The sequence below is a fragment of the Cydia strobilella genome, chromosome 26 (genome assembly GCF_947568885.1).
Source record: "Cydia strobilella chromosome 26, ilCydStro3.1, whole genome shotgun sequence".
NCBI lineage: Eukaryota > Metazoa > Arthropoda > Insecta > Lepidoptera > Tortricidae > Cydia > Cydia strobilella.
The window spans coordinates 2,533,437-2,556,881 of NC_086066.1; the positions used below are offsets into that span (position 1 = coordinate 2,533,437).

General features: G+C 37.4%; 1 protein-coding gene across 3 annotated transcripts in view; it reads right to left on the reverse strand.

The window, feature by feature from the left end:
• Nucleotides 1-4,696: 4,696 nt before the first annotated feature.
• Nucleotides 4,697-23,445, reverse strand: part of LOC134753166 (monocarboxylate transporter 13) — a 60,921-nt gene continuing 42,172 nt past the window's right edge. Inside the window, exons 4-7 of one of the 3 annotated variants that reach the window (XM_063688962.1) lie at nt 22,670-22,796; nt 22,225-22,404; nt 20,383-20,509; nt 4,697-7,172 (exon numbers count right to left, since the gene is read on the reverse strand). In XM_063688962.1, coding sequence (XP_063545032.1) covers nt 5,979-7,172; nt 20,383-20,509; nt 22,225-22,404; nt 22,670-22,796 — 1,628 coding nt within the window. In that variant the 3' untranslated portion in view covers nt 4,697-5,978. Of the gene's footprint in view, nt 7,173-11,790; nt 15,045-20,382; nt 20,510-22,224; nt 22,405-22,669; nt 22,797-23,445 lie in introns of those variants that run through there. The other 2 variants (XM_063688961.1, XM_063688963.1) reach the window with 2 other exon arrangements.

The following is a 23,445-nucleotide window of genomic DNA, read 5'->3' on the forward strand; positions in this document are numbered from 1 at the left end:
AAGTTATTTTGTAAACGCGCTTTTTGTTCTTTTTGGACATTTTTATGTACCAGTGTAGTGTAAAAGTAATGATTGGATATCAAAACGTGATACATAATAGTACATTATTGTCGAGGCTCGGAAGTAGCTACTTGCTGGCTGAGGATTAGTTTTAAACGGACGACCTTGGGAGTCCGTTTAATTGAATCCGAAGACAGCAAGTAGCCTTCCAGCCGAGTCATATATAGTGCTTTTCTCAAAAATGGCGCAATAAATGCAAATATAATAGAAATATTTTACAGAAGCAACGTTCTTATGTATATATTTTCACAGGAAAAAGTAAAAAGATTTGCTTTGCCGCCTTTTTATTTTTTTAATTAAAAATAGAAGTGTATTTTTCTGCTGAAAATACGCCAACCTATTTGAGACACCAAAATAGTCGCGGTACCAACATTGTAATAATAAGTACTGATCATCTGTTTGGCTGTTTAATGGACCTATGCCTTCATTTGATATGGCCACTTCAACTTTTAAAAAGTTTGGAACTCGACAAATAATGGAATTTGTATGCAACATTGCAGTCCCGAAATCGAGACTGCAATGTTTTTTTCATTTCTCATGCTCTGAAAGAGGGTCATTGTTGTTCTAAAAGGTGCGCAGAAAATGATACGTGTCTGCACTAGAGCATTTTACGTTCGAAGTACGACTTTTTTAATTTTTTTACGATACGCAATTGAAATTTGAGTTTAAATGGATTTGTAATAAATTTTTCATTTTGATATTTGACTCTCCATTCCATAAATAACGATACTTTTGTCTGAATTGTTAATTGAAAGTACCCTCAAGAAATACTATAAAAATGTATACTTAGTCATGTTTTAAAAAAAATACATGCATTTTACTTTCCTCGTATTCGAAATGAAAAGTAGAGTGTTTAACTCGGGTGAAAGGCATCATTTCTGCCTCGGACTATTGGCGCTCTCACTGCATTCGAGCGCCAAAATACCTCGGCAGAAATGAGTGCCTTTCGTCCCTTGGTTAACAATCTATTATTACTTTTTAATTTTTTGACTGACCATAAACTACGCACTTCGCGACCTACTTTTTAACCGGCAACGTCGACTTTGCCGTCCATTTTTGAGAAAAATCTGTTCCAGACTTTCTTATATTTTTTAAAAACTTGAATTGGTAAACGAATTATTTAGATGATTAATTACAAGACAAGACAAATAAAACAAGTTTCACAATAAAAATAATTTATTTTACATAATTATTAATGTATTAATACACTTCAGAGGTAAATGAGTTATAAATTAAACATAATTTAAGGATAACGTATTACAAAAATTTAAAAATATTTATTGAATTATAAAAATTCAAGTAGGTACTTATATTTCTTAAATTAAATTATTGTGGTAAATGATTTAATCACGGCATTGATTTATATTAACGGTTAAAAATAAAATTAATTTTGTTTTAAGTGTTATTTCGACTGATAATACAATTTCTATGTTTATGTTTCAGTTCGGTCGTTAGAAAAAAACTTATTTCATTTAAAAATTATTGATCTACAAAATATTATTACTGCACAGTTTGTATTTTACTTCTTAAATAATAAAATGAGTAGGCATTTAAATTTAACCAGCAAAATGATGAATGATTGGAGGCCTTGGTCTTCTTACGCAACCAAGTTAGGAACGATAATTAATATCTAGCAAATTTTTCGTAACGTAGTTACGTAGAAGGAAATAAACATTCTTAGTTCGTAACCCAGTTACTATTAAAGGAATCCTCTCGTGTTCGTAACTTATTTATAAATTGGTTAGGTACCAACCGCATCAAAGTAAAAAAGGCTAAATGTTGCTTAATAAAATATGGATGTGCAAAAAAAATTGACGAGAGAACTGACAGACGTGAAAAGAACATTCATCGGCATTTTTTGCACTAATTGACATTTATCAACTGTTAAAAAACTGTGGCTCATAGCCGGTAAGGCGGATACCACACTCGTGGACATATCCAATATTGTTTTTCTCATAGAAACTATAATATATATTTCTGATCATAAAGGAATTTTAGCTAAAGTACACTAAGAAGCACCTACATTAATAAATTGCTAAAACTAAATGCAAGCTACTACGCCTTCATCAAGTAATAAAAATACGTATTAAGGTAACTTACTCAACATTGCCTGGCTTGAAAAAACAGTGCTTCTCTGGCGGTCTAGCATAAGTTGCGTTCTCGCGCGCGAGTTCATACTTGAAGTCGCGCGCGAGAACGCAACTTATGCTAGACCGCCTGGTCGCCTTTCTTCCATTTTAGGAATTAGAGACAGCTGTTTGGTTAAGACCTGGGGGCCTAATCAAGATGACAGCCATACATCGACAAACACCAAACGATTAGAAAAAAATGTATCGGGGAGACAGATACTACGAAAACTCACGTGACTAATGTGACTATTTCAATAGATTACTTATACAAGTTTCGATTGGGGTTTTCTATCAACGATTCTCATTTTGGATATACTCCCTTTCTTTTTTTTTTTTCAAAATTCAAAATATGCAATTTTTGGCATAGTATACAATGTTGTGTAAAGGGGTCCACTGACTATCAGTTCGCCGGACGATATCGGTCTGTCAGTTAGAACAAAAATTTGTCAGTTCCGAACAACTGACAGGCCGATATCGTCCGGCGGACTGATAGTCAGTGGGCCCCTTAAGTTTATGGTAGTCATTGACACTTAAAAAAACCATTTGTTTAAAGAGATTTGCATATTGAGACACTAAACATTCAAACAGTAGATTTCCTTTTCCATTTCGTAACTATAACAACATTTAAATAACATTTTTCTTCTTGTAACTGATTAGAAAAACCTCTGGAAAAAGGTGTTTCGATTTCGTTGAAAAATAACATGAACAATAATAGACTATGAATATTGTAGGACTGTAAATTAGGTACTGAAAAAATAAATAAAATACATATTGCTTAGGTATTGGTTAGGTACTTGGGAATTTTGTATCCATTTTGTACACGAGCTACACTTGCAAAAAATGAAATTACGGAATTACAAACTATGATGAAAATCTTAACCTAGTGTTATAAAATAATACTATGTTATGGAATCACTATTTACCTATATTAGGTATAGTAAGGCATGAGTTTAAAATAGGTTTTTTTGACAATCAAAAACCGCCAGTTAATTGTAAATCCGTTGTCGCATTAGTTTCGCATTGACTTCGAAAGAGAAACATTTTTCTTTGTTCGTGTAACACTATATGTGTTTATAATTATGGAAAAGCAATAGGTACTTTTTGCTGTTTCAAGATTGTATAACAAGAAATTATATAAAAATCTGGAAAAAACAACTAGGTATTTTAAAAGGCCCGAATATATAGTTGTAAGAAATAGTCTATTGGTACATTGGTAGTAATAAAGTTTAGTTGAAGAAACTGGCGATTTATGAATCTATCGAAGACCCTCAAGACAAGACCACATCCACATAAGCGTTATATTATCGCAATGATTGTCATTCGTAAACGGGCGAATAATATAATTACATAATATATAATTGCATACAATAAAACCCGCATAATACGACCACGTTTTATTTAATACGATTGCCCGCGTAATACGCCGTTTTAACATTGGTCCCTGCAACTGAACCCCTACGGCCTGGCCACGACATCGCGCGGCGGCCATAGGTTGGAGCGAGACACAGCGATCGGACCTCTCGTTCCCACCTATGGCCGCCGCTGCCGCCGCCGCGCGATGTCGTGGCCGGGCCGCTAGTGTACATTTCATTTGATAGCGTTGAAATTGAGCGTTCGCGTTTACGTTATGTCTATTTTTGTATAGGATTTTGAATAGCGCGCCAAGCGGGACATTTTGGAAACTTAAAATCCCATACAAAATGACACTTAAGTGTAAGGCCTGAGTGGACGCTCGAAGCGGAGCGTTCGGCGGGGCGTGCAGCGTGGCGTCGGGCTCACAAGTGATTTGAGCAGCGTGCACTAAGGCCACTCCTATACGTTTGCATTTGTTTAATATGCACGTCGCACGCCCCGCCCGGCTGCACGCCCAACTCGAGCGTCTACTCAGGCCTTACACTAACGCAAACGCGTCACGTCATGCTATCGAATGATATTTACGTTTGTTTACGGTTATAACGCTTTCCCGCTGACGAAACTAGACGAAACGGGGTTTTACTGTATTTCCTTCGTAATGGCACTGCTGTCCAATTGACATATTAAGCGTTTGGTAATTAATAACATGATTATAATAACATTAATATTTAAAAATACGCCTTAATATTAAATACATGTTACAGGGGAAGAATACGGTATACTTGTTTATGTAAAAATGTATCTAAATACTTTTAATTTTAACCGCGATTGCTTAAGAATTGCCTCGAATACAAACTGTTATTCAAGTAATTACCTGTGAATTATATGTATACAATTCCGGTACTTAACTGCCTGATGCAGTCAATACCGGTATTGCAACTATTGATTACCGGTATTTTTACTACACTGCAAATACCGGTACTATCAGGCCGATTTTTATTTTGTTGTACTTTTGATAAAATTTGGTATGTTTAAAGAGCTTCCTCATTCTGGGCGGAACAAATACGAGATCACAATCTGAGACAAAAAAATAATATTTTTCCGTTGTTACGATTTTCACTTTTAATCAAATCAATACAAACCCAAGAAAAGCTTTACATTTAAGTATCTTTGTGCTCATCCGGTTGTGTCTGTGTTTGTGACTTCTGTAATTTCTGTATTACATTAACAGTCTTGTAGGTTATGCTTTGTATATGTACCTAACCTACTAACACTTTTATGGGCTTAGCCTGAAATAAATTTATTATTATTATAATACCATACTTTTTCGTAATTCAGTGGAAGATTTTGTTGGACATGTACGGAAAATTGTGCTTATATTGTACTTAATAGGGAACTCTACCTATTTTATCGAAATCGGATGAAAAAACTCGACAACATAATATAAACCGGCCCAGCGGTACTATCGACGATAAAAACTCAAATATTATTTACAGTACGTATGGTGCTACTTTCTCGCACTAGCGCGTAAAGTGCACTTTTTGTGCATATGTCGAAAGTTTAAAGGGCCATATGTACTGTAAAACGTTGTTCGATACACGTGCGAATAGGTAATTCGCAACTCGTGTCGATTTAAAACACTCCCTGCGGTCGTGTTTTAATTTATCGCCACTCGTTTCAAGTTTCCTCTTTTTCGCACTTGTATCGATAATAACTATTGTCTTACACATCTTTTCTCTTCCGAAGAATTCAAAAGAAATTAAAAAACTAAACTGAGTTTACATCCTCATTCTTAAGCAATGCTTGTTGTTGTTGTTGTTTGTGTGTTAGGTGAGCGATTCCCATTTTTTTATACAACACTTTTTTCTTAGATTTTTTTGATTATTTACCTATACGTCACAAGAAAGTTAGTACCTATTGTATTGTATTGTATTGTATTGTAGTATGTAGTTTCTTGTACGTATTGTTTATGTTAAGGTGCATCTACACAGCAGTTAAATTTTGTCGTGCAACACGGTAACATTAGGTAACTTTTGTGGCTACTGATAGTTACCTAATATAGCAGTAACACTTTGAAACGTTGTTCTACAAAAGTAACTGCGGTGTGGATGCACCTTTATGCGTAAGTACCGCACCGGAAATTTTTTGTCCATACAAGAATGCAGACTTTTTTAAGAGCACTGAGTTCTGGCAAAAAAAACTTAGTGAGATAAAAGTGTTGAAGTACTAAAATGTGGAACCTCAGCAAATATACCAAAAAAGACCTTAGCTAAATAAATTCGATTTGTCCAGTGGACGAATTAAATTCAATTCAAGTGAGGCAATTTAAGTACATCACGATTTTATCAGAACGGTCACATATGCACGCATAACAGCCATAAGTGATAACCACATCAACAAAACACCAAAACGAAATTAACTCAAAAATTTAAAAAACTACGCTTTCAATCCCGCTTCTAAACGCATATTCTGCTTTCTTCTTTTGTTATTTATAATCGGCACGAAGCCCCACAAACACCCGCCACCCACCAGAATCAACCCCAGAGTCACAAACAAGGACTTATAAGACTGCGTGTATTCGAACCAAAAACCGCAGATAGGCGGCCCTATTAACTGAAGTATACCGTTTATGAACAAACTAATACCGTAAGAAGACATCAGACGTTCTGTCCCTAACATCTCAGTCATTACTAACGCTGTCACACCCGTATTTATCCCTGAAGCTAAGCCGAAAATAGAACAAAACACACTTATGGCTACGTAGCTTGAAAATAAAGGCAATACTGCTAAACTCAAGCCTGAAAGTAATAACCCGAATATAAAGAAGTACCGCTTAGGTGTGGCCACTACATCAGATATAGCGGAGCCTCCTATACGACCCGCTAAGTCCAACAATGATATAATTGACAATAAATACGCTCCCAAACTCTTATCGAACCCACATTCTTTAGCGTAAGACGGGACAAGTATTATAAAGTTCGTATAGGAAATAGCGTTCGTACAGTTAGAAAATAAGATAACTAAGTATATAGGATCTTTCAATAATTGTAAATCGAAGTATTTGCTAGGTTCTTTCTTAGTATCCTTCTTTCGGCATCCGCAGCAGTACGTTATAGGAGCTAAGCTCTCTGTTACCGATTTAAGGCTGAATTGACTCGCAAATTCGCTTGGCTTCTCAAACGCGGACAATGTTGAGCCATGGAAAGGTGTAGACATATATTGGAAGCTGGAAGTAGATGGGCTACGTTTAGGTGTTTTAGGGACGGTTAGCTTCTTGCCGAAAGCGTCTGTAGAGTTCACTCTGCTAGCTTTACCTTCAGGTACAGACTCTAACAAAGACGGATTGCTAGGCATAGTGGATACTTTACTATTTATATGTTGTAATCCGTGTTTAGAGTTGGCTGGGGCTGAAATCTTCCTGTACCTCTCATGTTCTTTACCAACTAAGACTGCACTAGCGGATCTGTAGAAGTTCTTCTCGTCCAGGTTCCCGTAGGAGGGGTAGATGGGGGGTGAGCCGTTGGTCACCCGGTCCCCTCCCGAGGGGGTGTTGGCTTCGCTGGTGACGAGGACCTTGGGATGCTCGGCGTCTTCTATGTCGGGAAGCTCTTCTTCTATGAACGGTTCAAGCTGAAATTTAAAAAAAGATGTTATACCTACCTACTTTTTGGAATTTACTTTTTCGTACATAGAGAAGAGCTGCCAAGTGTACTATATTAAGAATATAGTATTATAGGTACTATATTTTGACCTAGTGTACATGCAGTCAACATCAGAATTTCTGTCATAGCGTAACAAAGAGATATATGTATTGGTAGAAAAACAAGATTGTGGCAAAACGGTACTTTGAACGCGGACTCTACAATCTGCGATGTCTACAAATATATGTCTAACTCGGGAACAAATCAGATTATTTAATGAAATATTTTGCGTTGTGTTTTTAACCTTTTGAACGCCAAGCATTGACGTAACTCGACGTGACACCGCAATGAAGCAAAATAAAACCTTAGAGAACAATAGTGATTACAAAACAGGATATCGATATTTTCACTGATTTCGTTTTTGACATACTTAGATTAGAAGAACCACTACACAGGTGTTTTACAATATAATATTAGATAATTCTGGCTTTTAGCTCTACTAAAAACCTTTAAATAACGTATTTAAATATCAAAATGTACTTGTAACTTCCACTCAAATCTCTCAATAATGCCACATCACTACTTGGTGGTGACGTCAGGCATCGGACGTGAAGTGCCGTCATGGGCGCACGGAACACTGATAAGCGCGCGTTACTCAGAGATGTGCAAACCCGTTGTCGATTATTATTACCTACTAATTAGCAAACTGCAGTATCGTTACAATAAAATAAATGCATAAGGGGTTACATTATCACAAAAGGTCAGTACCGTCTTTCAAACCAAGTTGTTTAAATTAAGCACGAAAACAAGTACCGTAACAGCACAAATAGCAGTTATTTTAGCAAAAACAACTCCTATTACAAAATGTATGGGATTAAGCCATATCTATTATTGATGGCGCTAGCGTGTTTGTCGGAACTGCGCGAAACGATTTCTATTAGGAGATTGTTACTTTCATATAATAATATTATTCCTCCATGACTCGGTCACATCACTAGGCGACGTCAAGTGCCGTTTTTGGCGTGGCTAGCTATGCTATTTACTGGATAAGTCGTATTATAACATAATGTTGTTTTTTTTACCTTCTATTCATAGTTGAATTGTAATAAAGTTATACAATAAAGTAGAAGGGCAAAATAAAATAATGCAAATACAAACAAAGAAATATAGTTATTTATTAAAGAGTCTTTGATAAATTAAGTTTGGACGGCAAATGACGTCGGCGGCGTGAGTGGCACAAAATGTCGACGACGTGATTTACCGTCTTTGGCGGTCAAAAGGTTAAGTAGTCACACTACTATATATAAATTACTAGCTTTTGCCCGCCACTTCGTCTGCGTGGACTTAGTAACAGCAGCTAAAGTAAGTATAGCGCCTGGAAAAATTCTCATAGCAATCATTCAATTTGAGCATATTATGCACACAAATTAGCAGGCACTTCATTAATTATCTCAATTCTACCCCGCTTTTTACTTTCTAAAGGGATTTTCGGGATAAAAACTATCCTATGTCCTTCTCAGGGACTCAACCTATCTCTATGCCAAATTTCATCTAAATCGATTCAGCGGTTTAAGCGTAAAGAGGGAACACACAGACAGACAGACTTTCGCATTTATAATATTAAATCACATTTACAATCGGGTCTATCGCGAATTTATTTTGTTACCTTTATTTACCGACGTTTCGACACAGGTTTCACTGAAATACTTTGATTTGTTCCCGAGTTGGATAGATGGCAGCACCATTTCTCTCGCTGTACCGTAATCCAGTAAAGGATTCGTATAGGAGGCGCAAGCACCTACTGCTTGCCCTTAGAGTTGGTCAAAGGCGCCTAGCCTTAATACCTACCCAAAGAAGTTACATATCCTAGAAGAGACTGTGCTAGTGGTGATGATGATTGACATTGATGACTTTCAAAACCCTTTGGAACTTTTGTTTGTTTGTTTGTTCGGTATTTATTCATGAAATAAATACCGAAGACAATATGGGGCATTATCTATGAAAAGGGACCTTATTGTCGATGGCGCTTACGCCGCACAGCGTCGCGCCGCATTGTATTTATATCGGAGCATTGATTATAATGGCGTAAGCGCCATCGACAATAACGTCCCTTTTTATAGAAAATACCACATATTAACACTATTCAGTCACCATTTTGCATTTTTTTTAAAGATTTGTTAAAGGCGATGAAAATTCTCTTTATAGTATTTTTCAAACTCGTTGGGTACAGTTACAGGTGTCATCTGCATATAATTTATAACCTAAAAACGACAAATCTTGCAAAATTGTATTGGGATGACACCTGTCAGCGTACCCATCGACTCCATCGAGTTTGAAAAATACTATAGGTATAGGAATAGGAAGGAAATTTGCAACGTTTATGACTATTAATAACGCCAAAGATATATGTAGAAGGGTTGAGAGGGCCAAGAGAATCATAAATGACAGCAATCTGACGAATGCTCGACTCCAAAGTCTGGAGCATCGTCGCAAGGTTGCCAGGCTGTCGATCTTTTATAGGATACATTTTTTTTTTTTTTTTATTATAAACTGATCGGCGATTGGCCCTAGTCACACCTGATGGAAAGTGAAGACAGGGCCTAAGATGGAGCTCACCGGTTCAGTAACAGCCTATTCACTCTTGTTTTAAAGAGACCGAGGTCATATTGATCAGGGAATACAGATGGCGGGAGCGCATTCCATTCCTTAGCCGTCCGTACCAAAAAGGAGAGTGTGCCGAGGAACTGCACAACCTTATTCCTCCGTCCCATTTTTACCATCGGACCACACGACAAACGGCACTCCGGCATCGCTTCATGGTAGGAATTCCAAAAATACGCACGAAGCGTTTTGCTTCCACATTTCTTATGCGAACTGCCAAGGAGTGGAACGCCCTGCCCGAGTCTGTGTTTCCGCATGAGTACAATTTGGAGCTCTTCAAGGCAAGTAAAAAATCAAGAAAAATTTATGTTCGAATAGATGGCGCCATACCTTTTGCCTATACTCTTGTAGAAGGTGTGTGAACGGTGTCGCGTTTGATATTAAACTTTTAACACATATCAGTGAAAGAACATGGGTCAGTCATATGGCGTTATAAAAAAAAAAAACATTTATTTACTGTGACTACAAAATTTACTATGACAATAACCCTCTATATATGATCAGTTAATAAACAATTGCATCCTGATTTGACCTGTTATATTAGAAATATAACAAAAAATATGAGTATAAGTATACACTCTATTCTCTTTGATATCGCTAAATGTACTTTATAAAGGAAACCACTTTTAAAAATACATATTTTATTATGTACAAAATACAATTTAGGCTAACTAAAGTTGATAACAGGGAAAAATTAGCTGTCATATCACATAAATCACCTCTATACGTCACAAAATAAAGAATTGACCTTGTTTTGCGGAATAGGGAATATTACGCGAAACTCTGAGTAGGGGGCGCCACTACCACAATCTGTAGGTCTATCGCGAAACAAGAAAATCGAAATTTCATTATCTAACATCTCTGTCACATGTATATTTGAGCGATAAAGAGGCGGATAGCGAAATTTCGGATTCGCGTTTCCCAGTAGGCCCTTTGTAAACAAACCGCTTTGATACATCAATGTCATATTTTATTATCTCTGAAAACTTGTCAAAAACCTGTTAAAGGCACAGTATGTATAAGTTACTCTATGGTTTACTAAAGGGGCTAGCTAGTGCTGCACTCTGGTGGCAGAACATTGCAGTAATACCCCCTATTGCAATTCACGGATTCAAATGCCAACGGCAGTCCGTTTGCTTCATAATACTAAGGTTGCTATTCGGTTACAAAAATGCTATTTTAAATACTAAATAAATATAAAGGAATGTATATAATGCATAAAAAAGTATATAAAAATATAAATCACACATATCAAAATATGTCTAAATATAATTCAATAATTTTGCACGATTTCAATAATATTTTAAGAAACATTAACATCAAAAGATGGCAAGAAAAATAAAATAGAAATAATTAAACTCGATTATAAAATTAATAAATTCATAGAAGTGTAATAATTATTTGCTAATTAAAATTAATAAAGATGAGTTAATAGAAAAGACTGTCAATGTGAAAATTTAACCCAGAAGTTTCACTATAAGCGGGTTTCGGCCATAATTGGACCATTTTTTTTTTGTTGTACTAATTTTAATTTTTCAGATTTTTATAAAATTTGGTGGATAGATAAGAGTTCCTTATTCTGTACAACATAAGCGTAATTTCGCCGTATGTTCTATAAAATCTTCCACACAGTTACGGAAAATGTATAGAATTTTCCGTAACTCAATGGGAATTTTCATAATTTTTTTTGTCCCCGTTTGGATTTCCTGTTTATTCCGACCAGAATAAGGAGCTTTTCAAACCTAGCAATTTTTATCAAAATCTGACAAAAAGAAATAAAAACGACAAAAAAATAAAAAACCGGAGGACAAGTGCGAGTCGGACTCGCCCACCGAGGGTTGCGTACTTTTTAGTATTAGTTGTTGTAGCGGCAACAGAAATACATCATCTGTGAAAATTTTAACTATCTAGCTATCACGGTTCACGAGATACAGCCTGGTGACAGACGGACAAACGGACAGTGGAGTCTCAGTAATAGGGTCCCGTTTTTACCCTTTGGGTACGGAACCCTAAAATGTCCATCAGCTCAGGCTTGGCTTACTAAGCTACTTGGTAACAGTTTGACAGTCTTTACTACTAACTCATCTCACATACTCACCAATATTACTATTAAAATTGATTTATATTAAAAATGTTGTGCCTATGTTTGGTATAAAACTTTGATTAAATGTAAAAAATTAAAAAATCGTTAAAAATTGAATGTAATTATTACCTATTTCGTACAATCGCCATCAGATATATCGGAACCGCCAAAGTGATCACAAATATCTGAACATAACGAGCTTACTGTGGGACTTAGTCAATGTGTGTAAGAATGTCCTATAATATTTATTTATTTATAACGCCTTGAGAATACAGGCGTGTTCAGATATTTGTAAGCACCTCGACTGCTACGATATATCTGATGGCGACTGCACAATAAGTTGGTCAAGTTGTCAAACAATCCGTCATTTTAGAATGTGTGATATAAAAACAGAGATTGGATACCGTTATCTAAAAACAATAATATGTCTGGCCGGATATATACGTTACATTTTACTAAATATAGCAAATATCTTGTACAATGTGACATTATAATAAGTAAGGGGTCATCCATTAATTACATCACACGTTTAGGGGGAGGGAGGGGGTCGAGAAAATGTGACATGTTGTGACAAGGGGGAGGGGCAGTCACAAACTTTGTGACGTCACTAACTTATTTAAATTATTTTATTCGCTGTACTAGTTAAATAACATGTTTTTAAAACGATAATCGTTTTTATTCGTTTAATATTCTTTCATAATCAGTTTTGGGTTAAAAAATTACTAATATTTATTGTGCTAAAAATATTTTCGTAAAATATGAATAATTCGATTTGCCGATTTCGTTGTAAAAATGTGACGTCACACCAGGGGGGAGGGGTTTGCCAAATGTGGCCAAGTGTGACAAGGACCCCTCCTTGTGAGGGGTCAAAAAACCTGGAAATTCGTGTGACGTAATTAATGGATGAACCCTTAAATTATAATTAAAAATGTTATAAAAAAAATACTACCGGAAGCCTCTTTTAAGGTAACTTTTATATTTACTAAAAACTTATGACATAGACAAAAGAATAATAAGACTTACAAAGTAGTGCATAATACTGTAGGAGTGTTTTTAAACGTTCAACTAGATGCCACTTTATGCTCCCTTTTTGAAATGAGATACATTAGATACGTCATATACACGGTAACAAAAAAATAAGTGCATTCCCGTCGCCAGGGAGATTTTGGGATTATACTGAGCAAACTTTTACTATGGGACCAACCACGAAATCGCGAAAAAATTTTTGGCTGTTTTATACGTTTTGGCTGGTCCATTTTCTAGGGGAGGGTAAATTATTATTCGCGATTTCGTGGTTGGTACCAGAGTAAAAGTTGTTCAGTCATATCCCAAAACCTCCCTGGCAACGAGAATGCATTTATTTTTCAGCCATCCTGTATATATACGAGGCCATATATAACGTCATTTAGTTCAGTTTCAAAAACATAATTATTATTCACTTCATTTTTCGTCTTGTTATTTCTCTGTCTATGCTTAGACGTACATTAAAGAGTACAAAAATAAATTCTATATACGAGTAAATTGGGTTCATATTTATGCTAAATCCCTGAAAATTCGGCAATGCTAAAGACAAGTGAATAATATAGACTTGTGGTGTAAATGTTTCGTTTTCGACCTCATAATTGTTAATGGATGTATCACACCAACCAGAGGGTCGTTACTACTACATCTTTTTTAACCTAACCTAACAATATGTGTCGTTTCTAAGCAAAAGGTCCCACTTTGTCGCTTGCCATAAGGACTCTTTGAGAGGTTATTCGTATAAATATACAAGCAAATCTCGTCCGTAAGCGACAAAGTGGGACCTTTCACTAGACTTTGACACAACTGACGCCATCTACAACAACGACATAGAACGAGAATTCATATGGCGATTAACGTCTCTATCATTCACTAGTCTTTAGAAATGCCTCTAATTTCATACACACATTTACTCAAACTTTGGGGTCACAGTTAATATAAACACTCCCAATGTAATTTGAGATTATTAGCTAAAGTTCAAACTTGTTTTTAAACCTGCACTTTCTGTTCCGCTAACCTCTTCTTTCTCCTATTAACGAAAGGCATCAATATCCACAACGCCGCCCCGGCCGTATATATTAATCCAAAAGTCAAAAACATATGCATATAGTTACCATCAGCCTCGAACCATAGACCACATATCGGCGGTCCTATCAACTGTAGGATACCGTTCACGAACAAACTTATACCGTATGTTGACATCAATCTATCTACCCCTAAAATCTCCGCCATAACTAACGTAGTAGTTGCGTTATTAACACCAGAAGCTAACCCGAATAACGCGCATACAACGCTTATAGCTACATAAGACTCTAAAAACGGTATGGTAGCTAACGTTATCCCTGAGAAAAATAAACCGCCGACGAAATAGAACGTTTTCGGTATCAAATCTAAATCGCATAGGGCAGAACCGCCGATTCTGCCTACTAAATCTAGAGCTGACACCGTACTTAATAGATAGGCACCTCTGGCTTTTGAGAAACCTATGTTTTGGGCGTGAGATGGGAGGAGAATAATAAAATTTGTACATGATATAGCTACAGTACTACTTGATATTAGGATTATCAAGTATGTAGGGTCGGAGAGTAGGCTGATGTCAAAGAACTTATTAGGTTCCTTATCTTTTTTTTTCTTGCAGCAAAAGCAGCAGTATGCTACTTCGGCGACGCTGTCTGTTACTGATTTTAAAGAGAATTGAGAAGCGAATTCATTAGGCTGGTCGAAGGCGGATAATGTTGATCCGTGGAAGGGTGTGTGGACGTACGCGAAGCTGGATGTAGACATGTTCCTTTTAGGGCCTGCGGTACTTAGTCTGCGTCCAAAAGTCTCTACCGAGCCTAGTTTTGAGGCATCTCTATCTAAAGCCATAGAAGCTGAACTATAGGCAGTTTTAGGTATAGGTTTAGTACAAGATAGTTTTCTTTTGGACATGTTTGGTTTTAAGTTTTGTGAGGAAGGCGAAGTGCAGTTTTGGTTGAGGCGCGCGTTGGAATTCTCTTTGGTGAGTTTGTCTATATGCCCGTTCTCTGTCTCGCTGGGGAGGGTGGGTGAGAGATGGAAGCTTTCCACCGGTTCTTCTTCTTCGAAGAGTATGTCCTGAAAAGAGGATGTTCGTTTGATATTGAGAAAAAAAAAAAAACAAAAAGGAGTTGAATAGAAATGGCAAAATTTGTAAGCAATAACATTAATCACGTGTTTATGTTTTTACGAATGACTATAACTTTTTTTTGTAAAAATATTGATAATGATCATATTATAAACTGACTTTGACGACCGGTCTGGCCTAGTGGGTAGTGACCCTGCCTGTGAAGCCGATGGTCCTGGGTTCGAATCCCGGTAATGGCATTTATTTGTGTGATGAGCACAGATATTTGTTTCTGAGTCATGGATGTTTTCTATGTATTTAAGTATTTATATATTATATTATATATATCGTTGTCTGAGTACCCATAACACAAGCCTCCTTGGGCTTACCGTGGGACAGTCAATCTGTATAAGAATGTCCTATAATATATTTTCATATAATATATATATATATATATATATATATATAAACTAAAAATGAACGATAATACAAGGTTTAATTGTACCAATTGTAGATACGACCGTGTTCGTTCTTTAAAACTAAATTATTACGAAATAATAAAGGTAAATTTGGTTTAACGTATTTGCCATTTCTATTAATCTAACATAAGCATAAAGTTTACTACTAATCTAAAGTTATCTACTTGTCAAAATCAATGTAATTAAATCGTTCAACAAAAAATAAAAATCAAACACCAAACCCTTACTTTCGCAGTCTATGTTAAAAATATATACAAAAACCTTCCCCTCTTTTTTTATTTTGTTCCTAACCAGAGTCCTGTGTTATTTCCTTAATAAATAAATAATAAAATTATTAGAACTATAACCTTAACTTTTCTGTGTGAGATTAGGGGTTAAGCTAAGCTAACCCTGGGCTCTAAAGCAGTTGTTATTTCTTATTGGTCTCGGGAACATACGTCTCTCTTGCTCCTCTTTTTTACTCGTTATTTAAGTTATTAGAATCGTATAATTCCTTAATACCGGTATTAGAAGCCACTAACAAATAAATACCGGTATTGGATACAGATGTAGTGAATAATCTTTTACCATCGTATTATCTCGGAAACGTCCGTATTTGGGCGTTTTATAAAATAAATATTAAAAACCTGATTCTTTCAAATATGGACATTCTTGAGCTAATTCTACTCAGAATCGACAGCATTATCCATCCTGCCATTAAAAAAGATGTCCCAAAACGTCAATTTCATTACGTCACGTTTTAGTGTTTTTTTTTTCATTTGTATGTGCGTGAAGTAGTGGAATGTACATGATTACGCACTTCATCTGTACCCTTAAATAAAACATCAATAATCACTTTCCTAGCGTTAAAATTAATAAATTATTACATCATTTTACGGTTTAGACTCACTTGTTTTAGTCACTCGCGCGACATGTTTCGGAGAGCCTAGGTCTCCTTTCTCAAGCACTAATAGTGCGAGCAGCGTTCACGACGACCGTGTGTTGCGTACTGCAAGACCTCCCCCAACCGGTTTTCTCGGCGCGCGCGCAGCGAGCGACGCGGCGCGCGGCAGCGGCAGTACGCAACACACGGTCGTCGTGAACGCTGCTCGCACTATTAGTGCTTGAGAAAGGAGACCTAGGCTCTCCGAAACATGTCGCGCGAGTGACTAAAACAAGTGAGTCTAAACCGTAAAATGATTTAAAATTATTACATTTATTGTATTACCATAATCACACTCTGTCCTTAGCGCTTCAATATTAGCATATAGTTTAGTGGTTTTGAAAATGAAACTATCGCCCCGTTTGTGTTAACAGAGAGTAAAAATCACAATATCAATGTCAAAATATATATACCGCGAAACATAGTTAAAGTACACAACTCACGAGTTGTGCAAAATATTGATAGCATGTTAAAATAATTGATGAACCTCCAGGGGACCTTTTCTCAAAAGCTTGTAACTTGTAATACAAACAACTTGACTTTCTAATTAGGAACGATTTGATTGGTTACGAGCATCGCTCGGCCGGCGGACAATGATGATATTACTGCATTTTAACGTGAACGAACTATAGTGAATTTCTATTTGTCTATGGCGTATAACGGTATTTTCACAATATGATTTTTTATTTGACATTGACCTTATTCTGACTTTACTCTCTGGTGTTAGAAAAGTGATTACCGAGGAGTTAGTAAGGCATTATGATTCTATTTTTATGAGATAACGTCAACCGGGGCGAATAGGGACGGCTGGGGTGAACAGGGACAAAACCTACCTCTACCTACCTACCTACCTGGCAATTTCTTAAAAAATACTTACACAAGTTGTCATACAAAATTTACTATTATTTTCAATCTAGTGATACAATTTGTGTTGGTATTTTTAAGTAAATCACATTTTAAGTTTGTCCCTATTGACCCCAGCCGTACCTATTCACCCCGGTTGACGGTATGTATGTAGTAGTTATTATATGTTAAACATTTAAGCTAAAGCGATTTTCTCTCGTGTCAAGTAAGAGGTTAACTTATTTATTAAAATAAAGAATTTATCTCAACATTCTGTCTGTATGTCTGTTCGTGGTAAACTCAAGCGACTTTTACAAAGTTACACTTATGTTTTGAATCTTAAGGATATAATTATATGTTATTCTTCAATATATTTGAACATGTACGATGCCCAATGCGTACTTATAATTTAACAAAAATCGCCAGAAATTTCAATTGTATTTAAAGATTGAAATGTATATTTTCACAGAGAGAAATTGCAAATCAAAAGCAATCAGGTCCGTCAATTACCAGATATTTAGAATCGCAAAGCCACTTGGTTAGATGAAGATGCATTGAAGTTATGATAGCAACACAAAAGGCAAATTTTCTAAAAACTGACATGATATTTTACCCTGACTAGTAGAAAGTAACCGGTAAATATTATGAGAAATACCGGTATTTTTTATTAAATATATCAATAGCGGGTCACTCACGTATTTTTAGTCGAAAAACGCTCGACATGTTTCACTCCATATTTAATATGTCTGTGTCTCACGGACGTTTTGTTATTAAAACCGGTATTTTTTTATGCATTTTTTACCGGTTTGCATTTGTGGTTTTTTTATGATATGACTTTACATATTGTTAATGCTTAAAAGTGCACTGGAAATACCATTTATTTGGATAAGTTCGTCTTCGCACAAATCATAGATGTTATTTACATTTATTTACAATGAAGTTTTATTGTTTTTAAACTACACTCATTAGAGGAACGCAAAAAAAAGTTTATAAACTAATTTTGAAATTACTTTAGGTGCTGTACCTAATCCTGCTCACTGTATACTCATAGACAAGTTCCTCTAAAAAAATTATGGGCCCTGGAGGGAAAGTGCCTTAAAACCTAAAGTTAGCTCATTTTACTTAAAGGAAACATTCTTTTATTTGTAAAAACAAACAAAACTGCATTAAGGTTTTAAGGCACTTTCCCTCATGTGCCCATTAGTTTTTTCCACCCAGTTATATCTAGACTGTCGCAGTAGGTGGACGGGCGATCTTGACGCCTTTGAGAAAGACTGGTGGGAGACTTCACAAAATACGTGGAAGAATGAGAATTAGGCTTTTGGCCACGAGTGGGAGTCCCACTGTGGGACACTATAGACCCGTAAAATAAAAAAGTGTGTGCGTGTAATCTTTACGCGCGATTGAAGTAAAACTTCTTTGACACTTTGACGTGTGTCACTACTGAGCGTAACTTCAGTCAGAAAAAAAATCTGAGTTACCCTCTAGTCGCGCCTAAAGAAGTTTTACTTCAAAATATAAGAAAAATAAACATTATTTTTGTAAAAAATTCACACACGTTGGGTACGACATTTTTACATGTAACGTTTACCGGTAACATCATGTCAAAGTCTTTATTCCTTCACTAAAACATAAATCATGCAACACATCCAACACAGCACAGACAGACACAGACACATACAAACACAGAAATATATAAATGGATTGCTTACTTTAATGTCGGTGATCCCAAAAACGCACGGTTTCATTTTCAAAAACACTTCAAAATAAATCACAGAAAACCCTCATTTCGCTTTGAAAGCAATACCCGCTGAAGCGCCGGTAATACCGAAAAAACATACCGGTAAAAAACGGTAAACACCGGTTTAAAAAAACATGAACTCGCAGATACCTTGAAAAAAATTACCTCTAGCTGCCCAGAGACCTATATGAAAGTCTCTCGTTGTATTCTATTTTTATCTTTATTTTGACAAATCAAAATTTGGTATATTTTGATTTCTGAGTGCCTAGCCAAGATGTCAATCGTTCGCTCGTTCGTTCGCTACGGTAATCTCTCTGTTTCACTCTTCCATATTAGGCGCTTAGCACACTGGATCCGATTCGCACGTCGCACCGATGTTCGAGCTAAACAACGCCATGCGCGTATTATAGCGACATCCCGCTCGCACATAGGAACGACGTGCGAATCGGATCCAGTGTGCTAAGCGCCTAAGTGCGACAGAGATAGTTGCGCTTCAGAGCGGAAACGATTGGCAACTTGGCTACGCAACCTGGGCGGCTAGAGATTAACACAAGTGGCAAGGAAGATAAATACCCAATAAATTATAGCTTTTCGCATAATAAGCGTACCTGTGCTACACTCAAACCTCAAATATGTAGCTTTCCATCAGAGAAGGGTCCTTATGCTTCACCTGCATTAAGGACCTTTTTATCAGAATTTCTATTGGAATTTCAGATGGAACTAATAGAAAAACCCGTACGAGGCACTATAGTCGGCGTAAAGTAACATTGTTATGAATTGACTCTAATGTATGTGTATGTAGCTACTACAAGGTTCGGAAACCGGTTAAATTACCAAACCGTTATAATGTACTTGGCGCAATTATTTTATACTTCAAATGTAGGACTCAGTTGTGTTTTAGGCAACAACTTCATATTATTAGATTGCCCAATTAGAAACGAAATAATTAATAAAGAACGAAAAAATACCGGTTTCGTTTCCATACAAAAATACCGGTATCCGATTCCTGCATACTATAGAGCTGAAAATCTGTATAGGTAAATTGGTGCTGAAAGTTACGTAGTCTCTCCTCACATTTGGACACGTGTATTCATACTAATATTATAAATGCGAAAGTGTGTCTGTCTCTTACCTCTTCACGCTTAAACCGCTGAACCCATTTAGTTGAATTTTGGCATAGAGATAATTTGAGTCCCGGGGAAGGACATAGGGTAGTTTTATCCCAGAAATCATCCTTTAAGGGGGTGGAAGTTTGTATGGGAAATCGACTAAAAGCAGATTGGATAAAAAAATAAACTGCCTAAATTACTAACTCCAGGCAGACGAAGTCGCGGGCAAAAGCTAGTCATGTACAAGTGTGGTACCTGTGGGTTATCCTCCTCCTCCTCGGGCTCCTTATATTTGCGGACCATATGCTCCTCAACGGGCTGGAACAACAGCGCCGCCGCCCATACGTTCAGCATGATCCCGCCGAGGATCAGTACAGCTCCTCTGAAAACATACAAATAAGGTTATAACTAGTGGCTATGTGAGCTGTACTCCTCCCGAACATCCACAGCTCCGCCATTTTGAAAAAAAAAACTTCAACTAGACAGTTGAACGGGGTTCAGCCTGGTGACCCCCGGACGGACAGACGGACAACGGAGTCTTAGTAATAGGGGTCCCGTTTTTACCCTTTGGCTACGGAACCCTAAAAATGTGTTTATTAGTTGCGATAGGGTTTGCAATTGAGTTGCGGAAGAGTACTTCGGCGTTCCTGGGACCTCGCCGTATAGCAGTGAGGCGGTAACAGAGGGGGTTTAGTGGGTAAACCATGGGTCCCATTAGCCTGTATGGGAGTCCCACATAACCATCCCAGGCCCGTCCCTGCGCCTGGGTGGTATGCGTAACGCATTCCCCCTCTATAAAAAAAAGGGTTTGCAATTGAGATCTGATCTGATCTGAGATCTTCGATACTTGGCCCGCTTTTATTTGGACTTATGATCGATGACCTGGAATCTGTGGTCAAGCATGCTCAATGTTTGTTATACGCTGATGATTTAAAGCTTGTGTATGGAGTGCAGAGTAGAGCGGATTGTGTCTCTCTTCAAGAGGATATTACCTCAGTTACTAGCTGGAGTATAGCTAATAAGCTGCTTTTTAATACATTGAAGTGCTCTGTGTGCACGTTTAGTCGTTCCGCCACCCCCCTACTTGAGCAGTACATGCTGGGAACTGAGGTGATCGCCAGGGTCTTTTCCGTAAAGGATCTTGGTGTAACCTTTGACGAGCGCCTGAGCTTTCACGAGCATATTCGTACACTCGCGGATAATTCCTTTAAGAGACTAGGCTTTGTGATCCGCAATGTCAAGGACTTCTGGGACATTGGAGCCATAAAGATGATTTACAGCGCATTCGTCAGAAGTAAGCTTGAGGCCTCGTCTATCATCTGGCACCCGTACGAGTCCACTTACGCCTTACTTCTAGAGAAGATCCAAAAGGCATTCCTAAGATTCCTATTTAAAAAAAGATTTGGTTATTATCCATTTATGTATCCAACGAAATATTTACTCGGATGCCTCGGATATAATTCCCTAGAGGTAAGGCGCAACAATAAACTGCTGACCACCGCTTGTCGTATACTGCGTGGTGAGTCCGACTGCCCGGAGCTTGTGGCTCGAGTTTTACGGCTGTATGTCCCGGACTTGCCAAAAATCCCTTTGAGACCGCGAGCGCGTCCACTGCACACTGCTGGCAGTGCCGGCGGCGCGCACGGTGTCGCATAGGAATTCGCCGCTCTATCGTGCGCTGACGCTGCTCAATGCGCTCCTGACATCGGCACCTGAATGTGACTTGTTTGCTTGGAGATGGGCGACTGTGTGCCGTGAATGTTTAAAGTTCTGTGAGTTGATGGATGACAGGCTGTCCAGCACTTATGTTTAATGTCACTTACATTGTCTCTTATATATAGTTAATGTGTTTGCATACTGTGTAATCTGCAATGTTTAATTTCTCGGTGTATTGGCTTGTCTGTAATGCCGGGTAAATATATTGTTAATAATAAATAAATAAAATAAATAAATAAATCTGTATATTAGAATCTGGCGTCGGAATACAAAAACTAGTAAAGGGTCGTGTATTTTAGGAATGGTTTCAACATGCAGATGTGGGTCAGTACAGGCAACGCAGACGGTAGTGTGACGTCACAACGTCACACGCACACTCACTTGTATCCGTACGTCTCAAGCAGGTATCGCAGCACGGGCGGCAGTATGATGGAGCCGAACGCGGAGCCCGACATGCAGATACCGTTGGCGAGACCGCGCAGACGCACGAAGTATGACGTCACGATGTATACTGTCGGCGGGAAGGCGAGACCCGCGCCCGCACCTACTAGCGCGCCGAAGCTGTTTAAAAAAAATAAAAAAAAGTAAAAAAAACGCAGGTAAAAAAAAGTGATCTAGCATGTCCAATTAATCTTGTTATTTTGCCTGAAAGTGTAGAGATAGTTTTTGATTAGAGAATGCAAACCGGTTTTAAATTACGGTGGTTAATAACCGGTTTTCCCTTACAATTAAAAACTGGTTTGCATTCCCTATTTTTGATCAGCTTAAATTATCTCAAGTGTTTTAATTTAGGTTATAACTAAAATTGAAACCAAATCGTCCTCACCTGAAGTAAAGATAGCTAATGTTGAAGGCCCAGCTGCTGAAGATCATGCCGAAGGCGGCGAAGGTCCCTCCGAGGAGGGTCACTGTCCGGTAAGACCATTTTACGGACAGGATGGAAGATAGGGGACCTGAAACGTGAAATATTAATTGATAATTCATAAATTTCATAATATATTCCTAGCCTAGTCGATGGAGACCCGGCCCGGATCCAGCGGGCTTAGCATGGTAGCATTTTTATCGCCTGTCACGTTCTAACAAGTATGTAAGTGCGAAAGTGACAGGCATAGTGACCGGTGATAAAAATGCTACCGTGCTAAGCCCGCTGGTCAGGGCATTTATGTGTTACTATCACGAATATATTTTTCTGAGTTATGGATGGTTTCTACGTATAGTATTTATTTATCTACATGTATATAGGTATGTATATCGTCGCCTAGTAACCCTAGGACAAGCTTCGCTTAGTTTGGGCTAGATCGATCTGTGTAAGATTGTCCCCAATTATGTATTTGTTTAAAATATGTATTCGCTTGCCCTTTTACCATCACTTGGGGTCGTCTCAGCATGTCTTTTTCCTCCATAGCTATCTCTTGGTCGTCATCTTATCATTCACCTGCTTTCTTTTCATATCATCTCTCACACAGTCCATCCATCGTTACTTCACTAGATTTTCAGAAATTCAAAAGGTGTATGTGAAGTCCCCAATCCGCATTAAGCTAGCGAGGAGACCTGTGCCCAGAAGTTGACCGTATATAGGCTGAATTATTTATTTTTAATACC